This window comes from Plodia interpunctella, chromosome 24, assembly GCF_027563975.2.
Source record: "Plodia interpunctella isolate USDA-ARS_2022_Savannah chromosome 24, ilPloInte3.2, whole genome shotgun sequence".
NCBI classification, from domain to species: domain Eukaryota; kingdom Metazoa; phylum Arthropoda; class Insecta; order Lepidoptera; family Pyralidae; genus Plodia; species Plodia interpunctella.
The window spans coordinates 6,907,723-6,924,065 of NC_071317.1; the positions used below are offsets into that span (position 1 = coordinate 6,907,723).

General features: G+C 38.5%; 2 protein-coding genes across 2 annotated transcripts; one reads left to right on the forward strand and one right to left on the reverse strand.

Moving 5' to 3' along the window:
- Positions 1–45: 45 nt before the first annotated feature.
- Positions 46–11,379, reverse strand: Rsod (Related to Sod). The gene is made up of 17 exons (XM_053763665.1): positions 11,225–11,379; positions 9,252–10,143; positions 8,237–8,502; positions 6,437–6,623; positions 5,898–6,072; positions 5,458–5,675; positions 4,966–5,139; positions 4,343–4,514; positions 3,995–4,100; positions 3,187–3,338; positions 2,752–2,964; positions 2,232–2,366; positions 1,946–2,030; positions 1,489–1,678; positions 1,178–1,339; positions 738–859; positions 46–572 (listed from the first exon to the last, which is right to left on the reverse strand). Exons 1-17 carry the CDS (start codon positions 11,283–11,285, stop codon positions 451–453), a joined length of 3,432 nt encoding a protein of 1,143 aa, XP_053619640.1. The 5' UTR covers positions 11,286–11,379; the 3' UTR covers positions 46–450.
- A 1,690-nt stretch (positions 11,380–13,069) lies between these two features.
- Positions 13,070–15,819, forward strand: Mlc2 (Myosin light chain 2). Its single transcript, XM_053763739.1, has 3 exons — positions 13,070–13,203; positions 14,561–14,761; positions 15,132–15,819. The coding sequence occupies exons 1-3, from the start codon at positions 13,201–13,203 to the stop codon at positions 15,549–15,551; spliced, it is 624 nt and encodes a 207-aa protein (XP_053619714.1). The 5' UTR covers positions 13,070–13,200; the 3' UTR covers positions 15,552–15,819.
- Positions 15,820–16,343: the final 524 nt, after the last annotated feature.

Here is a 16,343-nt window from a genome sequence, read left to right on the forward strand (position 1 = left end):
AGATCCAAGCCCCGGGGCGTAGCTAGTTAAAATTAAAACAAACTATTATAACAAACATAATTTATTGTACATTTGGTATAATAACAGCACCTAAATGGAATGAGTATTGCTTACATTACTAAAATGGACATTTACAATGAAAGCTATTTTTCACAATTTCATTAATCAGTCTTTGCATCTTTCTAAATGCACTTGCATTCTATGTTTTTGTGAGAAGCACACATATGTATGAACAAACAAGAATACAATAATTCAGACAATTTTAGCCTAAGGGTATGACAGAATACCTATATGCGTAGAAGTGTTTATAACTTCGCATAGAATTTAACTAAGGCACCATCTTACCACTTTTTGTGTATATAGTTATTTTGTAACACTCTGTATAGCGGAATCATTCATAATTCATTGATTCTCAAAAGCTAAACTTACATAGAACATTTTTAGCCTGCTTCAATTTATTTGTCGAGGTATTATTAACATTGGTATGCTTAACAACACTACTATTATCGTAGCAGTAGCTGACATCCGCACACTTGAAGATGGGTTCAGAGACCGGGAGAAGAAGGAAGTTTCTGAAATAAATATAATGATCATTTTAATTAACAAAACATAAATGGCCCATTAATAACAAATATGGACGTCTTTGCAACCCTTTGCGACTAATGAAGAAACAAAAATACACACAGATGAAAGAAAGAGAGAGGAGTAGATAAATTGTTCATTCAAAAAGTACTTACTTTTCGTTTCGTTGGGGTCGGTGACCCCACACTGTCTGTACGAGGTGGTCTTCTTGCGCTTGGTGTCAACGAACCCTGGGATGAAGATGCTGGGGGATTCCAGACGACCTGATGCCAACAACCTGAAAAACAAATTAGATGAAAAATGCTTCAATGAGCTTAATGCAACCCCAGCTTCGTACGAGTGCAATATTATGCATACATATAAACCTTCCTTTTGAAATATCGCAAATATACCGCAAAGTGCAAAAGTGCCATTTAAAGCTGTTATAAATTTTAAATATCTAAGTAATCAAAAACAACAGAAAGTTTACAAATTCACTTGACGGAACAGCCTCTTTAATATCCATTCTAGGATGTTCTGTAGATTTTTTTCTTCGCGATTCGCCTCTGGTGTTACAATTTGTGAGGACCAGCATATGAAAAGTAACAAAACTTACTTAGTGAAATCCAGTTCTAGCCGGTTCGCCTGCGGTCCGCTGAAGTGCAACAACACTTGGAGACATGCGCCGGAGTGTAATGCTTTAGTTCTTCTTGAGTCCACTCCCACCATCCACTCGGGCACGCCCATCACGCGACGGACTTCTGACAAGAACTGGCCCCTGAAATAATCAGACTTTGTTAAGTGTTTCTTCGATATCGTTCAAGTCGAAGCTTTATAAATTATACAATATATCTTAACGAACGGTTTTTGATGTTGAAGGAGGAAGATCTGACCGATTAAAAGAAGATAATAAGACAGATCTCTTACAAAACGAATCTGGGCGGCTTGTTGATGTTAAAAGTCTTGACAATGTCCTTGTCGGGCTCGATGTTGGCGCACGCGAAGCGCTCGGCGCTGCGCTCGGGCCCGAAGATAACGACCGCGCGCCCCATCGCCGACACCCGGCCCTCCAGCGGCAGGTTGCTGTCCACGAACATCTGTCGGTCGCCGCCGATGTCTGCATTGGAAACATTTATTTAATTTCTACTGTCCTAATGTTTGTTTGTAATAAAATCTGCAAGTTAAAATTCACTTGCATTAAACAACACAGAAACGGACACAACACAAGCAGACAAACATTTATAATCACAAGTTTGCCTACGCTGGAAATTTAACCCAGATAGCGGACTGGCGTAGTGACCATTACGCCACGGAGGTCGTCAATATGTTTCAGTCTTGATGCTAGAATTATATAAATTTACATTTTGTGTAATATTTAACTTACTTATGGTCCCTAATCTTGCAGTGAGGTCTCCTACATCACATCGTAGGGGATTGTCCGCACCACACTCTTGGTTGTAAAGGTCATGCTAGAAAACAAAACATTGTAATTAATCATGATATACTCGTAATGATGACCATATTCTGACGTAATCAACGAAATAGTTGAACAAATTTTTGTCATAGATGCGAGTGAAGAATCCATGCAAACGATCTTGTACTAAAATCTACCTATGGCAAAATGTGATATCCGTTATTTCACTTTAACTTTCTAGAGTTTATACACTCACATTTAGCGGATCAGCCAATTGTGTAAAGTAGGGGTTCCACCGGTAACCGGCCGCTACGCATCGCGTGTTGGTCACCTTCACTGCAGCGTCCACGCCGACCGGGTTGACGAAGACGTTCCAATTGTGGTTCATTGTCTGGAAATTGATGAACATCTCTCAGTTTATTAAGTATTCCAAATTATCAATGACAAAAAACTGAACTATAATTAGAAAGAAGAATGGGTACCTTACTTATATTACAGGTACCATGCGCAGTCAAAATTCTGATTTAATTGACTGGCATAGAATTTCTTATGGCATTAAGTTCATCTTTTGTTAAATTAAAGTTGTGCAATATAGTTTACATACTTCAATAATTTCCTAAACAAAGACAGATATATAAATTCATTTATATATTGGTTACATAATGGAGACAATCGATTACTAAGCACTAGTCTTCTAAAGTTCAATTACACGAACTAAAATGCAAAGCTTTGAGAGACGTAGGAAGACTTTTTATGGTTTAAATGAAGATACTCACAAGATTTCGATCCCTAACTCCAGGGTGCCTCAATTTGACTTCAATAACAGTGTCACTGGCGCTGCCGTCATTGTGTATCAGCTGAGTCATTCTGATGTACCCATACGCAAAGCCGCCAGGGTGGTGGAATGACGCGATGCCTCGGATCTCCCGGGCTTCTGAGGGGCTGTAGCCGCGCTCGACGGAGGAGCAGGCGAAGCGACGATCTTTGCTCTAGAAACGAAAAAGAATGTGCCTACTAATATTATTATTTATAACACATAACGTACAGTATTAATACAGATCTTATGTACCTATCCATACGTGCGTGTTTAATGCGTTAATGAATTGCGAATGTTTAAAATGACAGATTGAGAATGTTTGCAATGTGGTCTAACGGCAGATGAACTTTGCCATACCACATTGCAAACATTTTGAAATCAATTCACGACTAACCTTCTTATGCAACACAACAGAGCGCCCTATAATGCTGTAGGGCCCGTACAGGGAGACCTGTGTCTCGTTGTAAGCAGCCTCGTAACTCTTGAAGTCGTCCAGTAGACCGTACTTGCTGCCGAGGTCGCCGAGCTCGTACTGGTCTGCTGTTCCTAAAATAGTCACACGAATATTTATTTTGTTCTCTTCCCTTCTTTTGAGCGCTTCGCGTGCGCCAACATCTAGCCCGACAAGGACATCGTCAAGACTTTTAACATCAACAAGCCGCCCAGATTCGATATTTGGGAAGGTGTGCTAAGAGCATACTTAATTCTCTCAAGGCCTGGTTAGGTCCCTTGATTGGGCCATTTTTGCGTGAGGAATCTGCACTGCTGCTTAGTTTCGCCAGCCCAGCTCCTTTAGGAAGCGGAGCACCGCACTGGTGACCTCACTCATGTCCCTAAGTTTCTTGGGAATTCTTTCTTGTTGATGTATGGCCATGACACTTCAGAAGGAGGTGGCTTGCAGTTTCATCAACCTCCATGTTTGCTCTGCATAGTAGAAGCCTACAGCAGTTCTGTATAGTACATCGCCTTTTTTCTAAGCTAAGAAATAGCAAATAAGTCTCGTAGATGGCACTACACTGTCACTGACACTACAACATGGCCGATATGTTATTGATTGTCACACATATTGCCTCATATATCGAGAAAGCAAGAGCAGAAAATTAACCAAAGATAGATGGGAGCCAAGACCTTAGATATAGGAATATGTATATAGGATATAGGAATCTAGAATTCTTCTAACATTAGAATGTCGTTTGACCTACCTTTAGTTGGCAGTGGACTGAGCAACTTATTAACATTGAAAGGATTGAAAGCGTCATAAAGTGTAGTCTTCTCGCAAGGAAACTCCAATTCTCTTTCAACTGGCACCTGTAACAATGACAAATATTTTAGATTGTGGATACAGACATTTTATTACAAAATTCATCTACTTACACTATAAAGATCAAGGCACTAGTTATCCGTTCTCAAATGATTAACTACCCTTTTTTTTTTCCACGAGGACTATGTTCTGCCGTAAACCTATATGGACATTACTAAACAGCCTGCACTAAGCAGCTTCTTAATTATCGTATTTCCTCTTCACGGAACTTGTCACAATATTCACTTACCACATGTATCTTATAGTTCTTGACGTCATTCAGGCCGTCGAGCATGACCTGGACGTTGGTGAGGTCGTACTCGGACTGCTGCGTCAGCTCCAGTCTGCCGGAGAGCGCCGTCGGCTCGCCGTTACCGAACCAGTCGCGGACCACGGCTTTGCGGCGGTTGAGGCTGCCCACGCTGAAAATGTTTATTTATTTATTAAACAATTGTTATTGTTATTTTTGACAAATCATCATCGTTTTAATGAAGCGAGTTGCGAAGTTAGGTATTATTTTTATAGTACTTAACGATTTTTTTTTCTATTGTACTGTAAAAACAATACATACTTATAAAAAAATGGTGAACAGAATGCTAAAAGTATTAATACTCGTCTTGGCGGGTGCACTACTGCCCCAGATCTCCCAGTTAATAAGAAAAATAAAGTACAAAAAGCAATTTGTCAATGCTGGTGTCATTTCAGATTGAATTTGAAAATTGTAGCAATATAGTAACAAGTCTAGCCAAAATTTATTATCAAATGTAACTTTAATTTCCAACGTGAATGTCATAAAAATGGTCATCGATAAACTGAAAACGACATAATTTTAAAATTAAGTGTTCTCTCTCACAAGTGCCTAAAAGAACTTACACAGAACAAGCCATCCTCTCTCCCCTGGCGACCGGCCCGTGGTCATCATAAATGACCAGCGACTTCCTCATGATGGAGAACTTTCCCGCCAGAGCTATGACGGTATCCGTGAACAGTCTGCGCGTGAGTCGAGCGCTGTTTGCCTTCTTACCGGCCACGGCCAGCATGCCGTGTCTGTAGCATATGAAAGATCAAAATAAGATCAAAATATATTTAGCACGACCGAGATAGTTAATATACCTTCACAATATATTTTAAAGAGAGACATGTAAAGATTATTTATATGGATCAGGTAGCCCAGTACTGACTGCTCTATCAAATTTATTGTTAAAAAACCCACAGCGAAATGACATTTGGAAATCTTCAGTACAAATCTTAATATTTGTATGGATAGTATGAATGGTGTACGCTAATATAAACCGCATTCCAGAAACTTGTCAGCACCGAGGCAGCAAGCAGTCAGAAATAAAATCCGTACAAAAATTATCGAACCTTGTGGTAAAATCCCCAACTCTGCAAAGACCTTCCAATCCCGGCTTGCAGTAATCATCAGGATGCCTAGTATCAATGTCTATGCCATGTGGCTCGTACACCTTGCCAGCGCTGAGGCACCTTGCCGTCCAATTGTAGAAGTCAGCGCCTGGAGGTTTGTCGTGGATGGCCCAGCGGTGTTCGAAGGTGTTGTTCACATTTGAACCGTCGGCGTGGATCTGTTGACAATTAACGACAAGTAAGAAAAAATAAATACTCAATACTCAATACTCAATACTCAATACTTTATTGCGAACCATAAAGTACATAAGATCACAACAATACATTTTAGAACATTTATGGAAATTAGTGAAGGTTGCAAGGTCAACCCTAAAATGGAAGGTATTAAATAAAGGTAAGTATGAATGCCCAGCTAATTAACATGATCGAATATTACAAACCATGCTCTCGATGATAATCGTGGTGTCTTCCCAGTGCTTGTTCATGGGCTGCCTTAATATGACCCTGCTGACGATGGGGTACCGGAAGATGACCTCAGCTGAGGTTAGCTGCACCTGGTAGTCGGTGCCGTACTGGTAGGGGAGGATCGTGCCGCACAGCTCACGTTTCGATCGCCTGAAAATATGCATATAACAAACAATTGTAAACATTGTAGTAGCTTTCTTTCTTTGTATTAATCTTTGTCGACAATTTTTGTTTCACTTTGATTTGATTGCCTTTTAGTAGTAACTTTTGGATGCCCGTAAGCGGTGTAATGATTTCTTGGGCGTCCATTCAGCCACACCTCTTTTGTAGTTTCATAGATAGCGTTTTACTAAATTGATTCAACCTTGGCACAGTTACAATTGTCAATCGGCTTTCCTACATCTTCTAAAAACAAATAATGTACCAGACAAGGAATGTGGCGGAGACTGACAAGCTGTACTGACCCCACATAGAATGGGATATGGGTAGGCGTATTATGATGATGGGTCCATACCTAACCAACGCTAGTCCCCGATGCACCACACTATGTACCCCCTGAAGAGGCAGGAAGACGTCCCAGTAGGACCCGCTCAGTTCGTTAGCCAACCCTGGCAGCAAGTACTTGTGATTGAGGTACTCTGTCCGGTCCTTGTACTTCCCCAGGAGGTCTCCCACGGGATACTGGTCTTGGGTTCCAAGGCCTGAAAGACAAATTGTATTACATTACACTCCATAACATGACGTAAGGTTTCGTCTAGAATTGGACCAACCCATATCCGTGGATGTCGTACGAGGCGACTAAGGGACATATAACGCTGTCGACTGTAATCGTAAACCACATTGTAAGTGATGGACAGCAATAGCGTTAACCCAGGGAGGGTTGACGGCAAGCTGGTGGCTGGTTGTAAAATCACAGCCGCATCTTCATAATTTTAAATACTACTACATACTATCCATACAAATAATGACGACACAAACACATCCCCGAACGAAAACGAGATACACGAAAATGAGAGATAAATAAAACTCTCCATTCTTTTGAAAATAAACGCCTTTTGAAGTATGATTTCATTTGATGAAATAGAGTTCGCGCTTTTTATAATTTGGTTGTTCAAAAGCTGTAGTTGTTGGTTGTATTTTGTTACAATAAAGTTTATTTTCCTTTGAATATGAGTTTGTAAACCTTATTTATGACTTACTACGCTAAGTTTATGTTTCCGTTTTTTATAAATTTAAACAACATCACTCCTTCAAAACTTCTAAATTTGATAAAGAGTTTACTATAACCGATAAATAAACTAAAAAACTCGAGTAGATAAATTTAAATGTATGAAACACTCCTAAAAAATCGGTTATTCTTCACCAACTAATGAGCCCCGAATAAGATAAAATTAGTGCTACTTTATTTTAGCGATTTGAATTTTGTGTAACTGTTTAGTACATAAGGGTAAGATATAATCATGCAATACGTGTAATAAGTATGCACGTTTCCATCTACGACAATGGTGTCGAGTATCGCTGGCGCACGGCCAGCGATCAAGGCTGAGTTGTGAGATGCGTCATGATGAGAGTTCCGATTGAGGTGTGATGTCGGCCAGAAGCGGACCCTGGCACGCTCTAGTAGTATTCATAAAATGATAAGTATGACAGAAAGGAGGTCTGTATACCATTCTCTGTGGACATGTTCACATATATTTTCCTGCGGTTCTGAGTACGAGCATGAGAATATGTTCTGTAAATAAAACAATTTTAAATAAAATCTCGTTACACATAGATCAACAAAAATTATTTTTCCAAACCTTTAAAAAACCAAAAAACCAACATTTTATTCTTATAAATTATATAGCTACATCTACGTACGATAGTTCCACACACAAATTTTCCGCTATCATAAACTACAATGTTTACGCCAATGCAAGAATAGGCAACTATTTTCTCTTGGCCCTCGTCACAGCGTCCGGAATTTTGTTTGTTGCCGGTTGTTAGTAGTAGTAGTGTCAGTCTTCAAACCTACTGTAACCATATTTACTAATACTGAGTTCCGATGTCGGAATGTAATTCCAGTTTAATGCTCGGTTTAGTTAATACTTTTTTTTAGACATTTTCATAGTAAGTACGTAAATAATACATGAATGACATGCTCAAGTGATGAATCACTTGAGCATTTTGATTTCACATTAGTCTTTTGAAGAATCTTACCTGAAGGTGACCGATTAAAAGTTTAATCTTAGTAGTACTTAGTAAAGCTCACGAAACCCAGATCATCTCTCTCATTTCCTCTTATTCCCTCTCTTTCGAATAAGGAATCTCTTACCTGGAGGTGGCACATTTTGAAGCTCAATCTTCGTTGGGTTATACAAGTCTCCCGTTGTATTACAGATGTCGTTGATACGACTGGCGTCCAGAAGCCTCGGGGGTAGTTCTCTGATGTTGTACTGGAGCATGGAGCTGACAAACCGCAGGTTGGACTCGTAGTCCTCGTCAGAGGAGCCCAGTTTGAAGTCAGCCCAGGTCGGGTCGAATGGGGAACGCTGGGAGAAGTCGATTGTGCCTTTGATTCCGTCCATGTTTATAATCGTCCTAATGAAAAATGATAGTTATGACTATTTTCGAGACAATTAAGTGCATCTGGATCTATATAGAAAGCGGTGGTGGTGTAATGGTTAAGACTAATGGTATGGGAAGATCGAAAGGTCCCTGGTTCGAATCCTACTCGTGCCACATGAGTTTGTATACCAATCTGACTCATGTATAGTAGTTTTCATAGACCACCACTTGCTTCCGGTGAAGGAAAACATCGTGAGGAAACCTGCACAATGGTTGATTATTATTAACTTGTGTGTGAAATGGAGAAGGCAATGGCAAACCACCCCATTAATAATGCCAAGAAAGTTGTTGTGTGTGTTTCATTCCACGTAATGACCACGACCCTCAGCCATGAGGAATACGACTATGAAGAAGTGGAACATAGCAAAATTAAAATTTGGTTTGATGGTTGGAAGTATAGGGAACACTTAAGGTAATTTCCGGAAATTCAAATAAAGATTTTTTACGTTGAACTTTCGCGAACGCGATTGTTAATTTTTAAAAGAAAAAGAATGACAATTTTATCAATTTGCATAGTTCTTTAGAACTATTATTTAATGATCGCTTATTTCGATACATGTGAATCATTTTATCTACACGACCGCTACAAATACACACCGCGTATCAAACTGTACCACATTGATTGAACACGAATAAGATTACAATTATCTACATCTACCAATTCCTTAGAAACAAATCAAACAGATGTTAAAATGACTAGTTATACTTAGTTTTCCACTTACTTTGTACTCCTTGGATCCATCGGCCTCAACTTGGCACAAGCTAGGAAGCTATCAGAATGCCGATGATCATATATCACAACATACAAACTACGCTTCGTCACCTCCATGTCACTTCTCAACACGTTCAACACTTCATTCTTGTACAACGTCTTCACTTTTTTTATTTTTCCATCAGTTGCTACCTTCACAAGCCCAAGACGAGCATCTAAATCGCCTACACTCATTCCATCTCCACTATTATCAGGATCAAAAACTAATTGTAGAATATTGCAATTATCTTCATGGTTGCCTCTGTCCGAATCGAAAATATCCGTCACAAATAGCTTCCATTTATGCTCAGTCAGTTGCACTTTATCGGGTATAGCTTTAATATGATATAAATCTGCTTGAATATAAGAATCGGCTTCATCAAATTCAGGAGCTATCAACCACCTAAAGTGTAAAGTTCCTGCTATAGGCGACGTAAATTTAACCATAGCATGTTTCTCATACTGCATTTCTGTTGACAGAATAGAAGCGCATATAACTCTATCTCTTTCTGCAGTTTCGAATACTATACTTTTCCCCCAGAGTCCATTTATTCCAGTTAGGCTATTTCTGCTTTCAAATTCCGCATGGTCTTTTCCTGGGATTATGAGATAACCTAATTCTTCTGTGAGATCTATCAGTTCCCTTCCAAGATTGGCTTCAGAGCATCGTGTTTCAGAGATATCCCTGTAGTCGACTGGAAACTCGTGTACGGTCCATCGCCAGACGCCGTCAGGGTACTGCAGGGTCGGCTTCAGGTTGGTTCTGATGCTGATGAGGGTCTCGTTCTTCTGCGAGAACTCGATCTCTCCATGGAGCCCATGTTGGGATATGTACGCTCGCAGTACTAGACAGTTTGTCGCCTCTGCGCAATAGAGAAACAAATTGGATATTATTTACTTACAGGAGAAACATTATATACTACTCTTAGATTTATCACTATCAGCCATTTGGGCTAGTATCTGAAGGTAAAGATATCAGAATGGCTAAGTAACACAAATACATATATCAAAGAGACTACGTATCTAGATCGTCTTTATATCAATATAACTAAGTAGCAAAATGATTAAACTTCAAAATGCATTAGTAGAAAAATGTCCCATGTTACTTTGACTTAATGTTAATTTCTTAACTGGCCCTAAGTACTTATATTTGGTTAAATTAAGTATTCTTATTTTCTTACATCATAAATTTTAAGTAGAAGATAAAACCTTGAAGCAACATTTTGAAAACATTATAAAATGGCCCACCTACTTCATTGAGATTTTAGATATATAATATTTTATATTAAAATAGAATATAATTCAGATATGATGTTGATAAAATATCAAATCACATCACTTATTTCGGACTAAAATAAACCAGTACAGATACACATACGTACGTTTTGCATTGGATTTTATTCCCGATTTGAAAATAAATATGTATCTAATCATAACTTTGTTTTTCTTTCATAAACAATATAATTATCATTATGATTACTTAGTATAAAACAAAGTCGCTTCCCGTTCTGTTCCTATGTATGCTTAGATCTTTAAAACTGCGATTAAAATTCCTTAGGTTGAAGTGTTTTTACACTGTATTATTGGTTTCAGCTGAGTGAAGCCGGGACAAACCGCTAGTCGAATCATAAGAGAAACTTTATACTTTTGACTATTATTTAATATACCACAGATTAAAAACTTAACAGTGCTCTTTTTACTAATAAACAAATATAAACAATACTATTTTATGAATATTGAAACCGAAAGTTACAACACTACTTCTTTAAGGAAGTTCAGTATATGACCTTGAAATAAGTTTCACTTTGGCTTAACTATAACTTAGCTCATTGAAAATATCCAATGTCACATAATCACTGTTCAAGTCATACTTTTAGAAACCCGTAATGAAGTTACGACACTTTAAGTAACACTTATAACTTAAATATAACTTGAAGAACTCACCAGTTAACAAAACTAATAGAAGAATAAACTTTGGTATAACGTGACTAAATTTGATGTTCATTTTTACAATTTATCTTCATTTATTTAAGTTATATTTCGATAAGTCGTGTTCGACTCATGTTGGTTGAAGTTTCACTGTTGGAACAAAGTGAAAGGCTCGAGAACTTAGCGAGTGAGACGGCGATAGTGTATGAAAGAGATAGAAGAGTGACGTCATAAGGTTACACCGGTTTGAATACGCGAATTTGTGATTGTAGTTATTATTATTCCAATTTAGCTTTTATTTTGATGATTCATTCTCTATCAGACGACGTGATACCCAAAATACTATAACAAGCACCATGGTGAACTATATAAGGTTCCTCAACCCATAAATCGGTCTCCTTCATCCTCACGTTTTCATGGTTGTATTCAGGGTTGTAACACCGCGAAGCTCGGACTTCGGTCATTAGAAATACTCGTACCTAAACGACCGTTTTACAAAATCTATTTCTTCATGGCTTAGTATGACATCCACGGCAGGATTTATTTATTTATCTTTATTGAGGCAAAAAACAGTCAGGTACATAATAGTGAAGAATAGGAGAATATGGAGTGGTCCTGTTCTAGGGCGGAACCACACACCCAGACATTAGACACGTGAAACTTCCTGTCTAACTGGTTAACCGATGATTGCTCCTTATTTACAACAAAAGATTGTTATGAGTTTCACAACTTTTTTGCTGAAAATGAGGAAAAGTCAACTCGTTTAAGTTTAATCGGCAAACCATATTCTGTATATTGTCCACTGTGAACGTGCCTTGGTGTGGATTACTCGACCTATTTCAGCGGTCAGCTGAGTCAGAAGACAAAAATAATCGTAACGAGGCGGGTGGTGTTAGCTATGTCGTTATCCCGATTTAGATAATGTTTTGGCACAGAATTCTTGTTTTAAAGGCAAAAGCCGGAGAGTTGAGGATGAACTCGAATAGGAATCGAACTTTGCCAAATTCTGTACAAATGTTGGACTTACCGCCACATGGCATTCCCTACCAATAAACCATTAGACCAAACAGATATATACCATTTTCATTACTTTTCAATTTAGTTAAAAAGTTTGTAATATTACCAACTTTTTAAAACTAAACTGAAAAGTAATGAAAAAGGATACAAGAAACAATATAAATAAAAGCCGTTAATATTTATCCGATTCTGTGACTTTACATCATTAGGAAGCTGTGGTATAATGGTGGGATAATAGTACTAGTTAACCATCCTCGTAGTTGATAATAGACTTTACGTTATTAAGTAATTTGTATCTGCTATTTTGATTTTGTTTAATTTATTCTACAGTCATACAGATTTCAAGCTAAACACTGATCGAGATGAATATATCCCTAGTTAGTTGATAGTTTCTGGAAAAGAAGTAAGTAGTCCAAGACGCATTTAAAACAAATAACTCAAAGTTATTGATGAAGATGAATCATAAAATAAAACCTGTTGATGAAATAAATGTTTGAAAATCTATTTTAAAAAAGTTGTTATAATTGTATCGACATCAACCCAACTGTTTTTTTAACTACGCCCAATAATAACTTGAGCATTTCAAAAACCAAAATAAATGGCCGCAGAATTTTTTATAGTCTGTATTTTGTGTCCCCTGAGCCATTTGTTGCCGACCACGCCGAAACCTGTCTAAATCATCCCGCGATATCCGCGGATATCAGCTAAAAACTAAAACTGTCCAGGTGAGCGAGCTATTTTTATCACACAGAAGAAACGGCTGAGTCCACTAGCAGACCATTTCGTACTGCTACGAATTCCTCGGGAAGATATCTTATTTGTCGAACTAAATATGGAATCGTGTGCAGTGACCAGTGGGGGGAAGAGGAGGGGAGAAACTCCTGGATGTTCGGGAGGGAAAGCAACGTCGGAGTCAGGGTGGGACTGCCGAGCGGTACAGTCTCGTCTTCGTCGATCGTCCAACACAGAACACAATGGTAAGTGAAGTGAAGTGACAGTGATCTGAGGAAGTGAAGTGGCGGTTTTGATGAAGAACAATGAGACGGTTCCGATCGAAACGCGTCAGACTTAGGATATGGTGGAGAAAGTGGTGATTAGTGAAGAAATCGCTATGATGATGCAAATACGTTTGATTTTGTGGACGGTGGTCATTACAATCGTGATGTAAAAGAACAGAAAATCAGTCATACTAGTCCCGATTTGAAATCTTTTACCGAAGTGGTCCCGATGTCGCTCTCATTAATGGAATCAAATCAAACTGCATACAAAAGTGAAGTAAAGTTGCAACTAAATCTAATTCGAAAATCTAAAAATCATACATTAAATGAAACGAAAATAAGTTATTCCAAACAAATTTCAGGTATTAGCAACAACGAAGACAAACCAGAATTACTTTTTGAAAATTTCAACTAAAAATAACTTGCTGTGTTATTTATTACTTATTATTGGTAAAAATAATGAATTCATTTAAGAGAATCAATAATAAAATTTTAAAAAATACAAAATAAACATACCAGCGATGGAATGGAATCCTTACCACAATCAGTAACATATAAACAAGTTAATAAATAATTTGTCTTTGATAATAAAGACAAATCGTTGGCTGAAGAAATGGGGGCACAAAATGAAGATCTATAAATAAATAAATCACGTAACAGTTGGCGGGATGTAAACGAACGCCGGATTGTGCGCTAAAAATAGTGGCGCCTGCGCAGGCTGCCACGCCTTAGCTGGAAACAAGTGATGAAATGCTCCAAATTGGAGAGACTGAAATAGAATGGGTGTTCGATAATGTGAAACGATTTGCTGAAAAAACTTTTTGTTAATTTGCTGTGATGTAGTTAAATAAACGATGAAACAATTAGTATAGACGCAGGAGTAGGCTACATAGATAACAATAAAGTAAATCCGGAAACTAGTACTTTAAATAACATCATTAATTAAATAACATAAATAATCTTGAAGATTAATCTTGAAGATCAAAACACGTAAGATCAATTTTCATTCCAACAAATAAAGCAAGAAAAAATACTTCAATGGAAACTTCCATACTTTCAGAAAACAAAAATTAATGTTTCCATAACTAAAACCTATCGAATATAGAACGTCTATCCAGTGAAATGGAAATACGAGAAAGTCAATCTAATTCATAATACGGTGATGATCATAAAATATCAAGAATTAAAAAATAAACACATTGTACAATAGTAACAGGAACAAGAATCGATAACAAGCGCTCAGTATTTAGAGAATGTACGCCTAAAACAATTTATTAAACAAAATTTTTAGAACCCCGATCACGCTGGTCCTAACCTCAACCCTTTTGTCTTCCAGGCGGATAAGGACAAGAAGGTAAAGAAGAAGAAGGCGAAGGAAGACGCACCAGCAGAAGAGGCCCCGGCTGCGGCGCCCGCTGCGCCCGCGTCTGGTGGTGGAAGCGAGAGGCAGTCCTCTCGTGGAAGCCGCAAGGCCAAGCGCACCGGCTCCAATGTCTTCTCTATGTTCTCACAGAAACAGGTCGCCGAATTCAAGGAGGTGAGAGATTTAATGGTTTAAAAGTTTTTAAAAGTTATCAATAACCAAAATCTCGTAAAAAATACTTTTATGGAATACTCACTTATCTCTAAAAATAAGGTGTAGTGTTACCATACTGTAGAATGTTAGTTAATTTGTTTACATAATCCGACAACAAATATTATATCTTTCAATAGGAAATTATTCAAACTCCTCTGACATGTCATCTTGAGATCAAAGCTATTCTTCGATCACAGAATTGGGTTAATAATTGCCCCATTGTTCATACTTCACGGAACGGTGTTATTGTGTCACTGTTTAGCTCGTGGCCATCCGATGTTTTGTAAACTTGGCTTGTTTTCTGAATACTGACGGTTGCAATGTGTCGCAGGCCTTCCAACTGATGGATCACGACAAGGACGGCATCATCGGCAAGAACGACCTGCGCGCCACCTTCGACTCGCTCGGCAGGCTCGCCTCCGAGAAGGAGCTCGACGAGATGGTGAACGAGGCCCCCGGCCCCATCAACTTCACGCAGCTCCTCACTCTGTTCGCGGGCCGCATGTCCGGCGGCTCCGACGAGGATGACGTCGTCATCAGCGCCTTCAAGACCTTCGACGACGAAGGCAAGATCGACTCCGAGAGGCTGAGGCACGCGCTCATGACCTGGGGAGACAAGTTCTCCGCCGAGGAGGTCGACGAGGCGTACGACCAGATGGACATCGACGACAAAGGCTTCATCGACACCACCAAGCTCATCACCATGCTCACGGCCAGCGGCGAAGAAGAAGAAGGCGGTGAAGCCGCGTAAATTCCACCGTTTACTTTAAGGTCTGAAGCAATGAAGTCACCAGCAGTCGCCCCCCGACCAGGGTCCACGGTCTCAACACCAAAACCGTTTTTATTTTAATTTATATAATTTATTGTTTCCATTTTTTAATTTATATATAATGAAAATATAGTTCTACTATTACCAACTCGTGTAGTACTATCCCCGACAACGTGAAATGTGACCCGCAAGACATAATATATTTTGTAAAGAATACTATGTATTCACTTTTAATAAAGGTTAAATCAAGTCTGATTATACTTAAATGTGGCGCTGAGGCCATCACAACATGATTTTTTTACACATAACTACATCAATCACCTTGTTATACAAACCCCTGTTACATAATATTCTTAGATTTCAAGAAAATGTGAGGCGAGAAATTCTAACTCTTACGTCACAACATAACATTTATCTAAAACTTATGTAGTTACTATCAATTTTGATAGATCTGTGAAACCTACGACTTTCTGAGCACACATCATAATGCCACACCGTTTTCGTTTAGATATTAGATGTTGATAACAACATGAGTAAGTCACAATATTAACAAACTCACTTTACCCATAGCGATCATATCTCATCAATTTAAGGGATGACATTGTAGCGAATAAATCTCACATAAATAATTTATGTGATCTCATCTCAGACTCATAAACAGATGAACACATTCGGCACGATGTGCCATATCTTGGCACATCGTGCCGAATTCTTTCGTTGATATTTGATATCCGGTTCTTAAAATAAGTCGAATTTTCACACACACATCGGCTA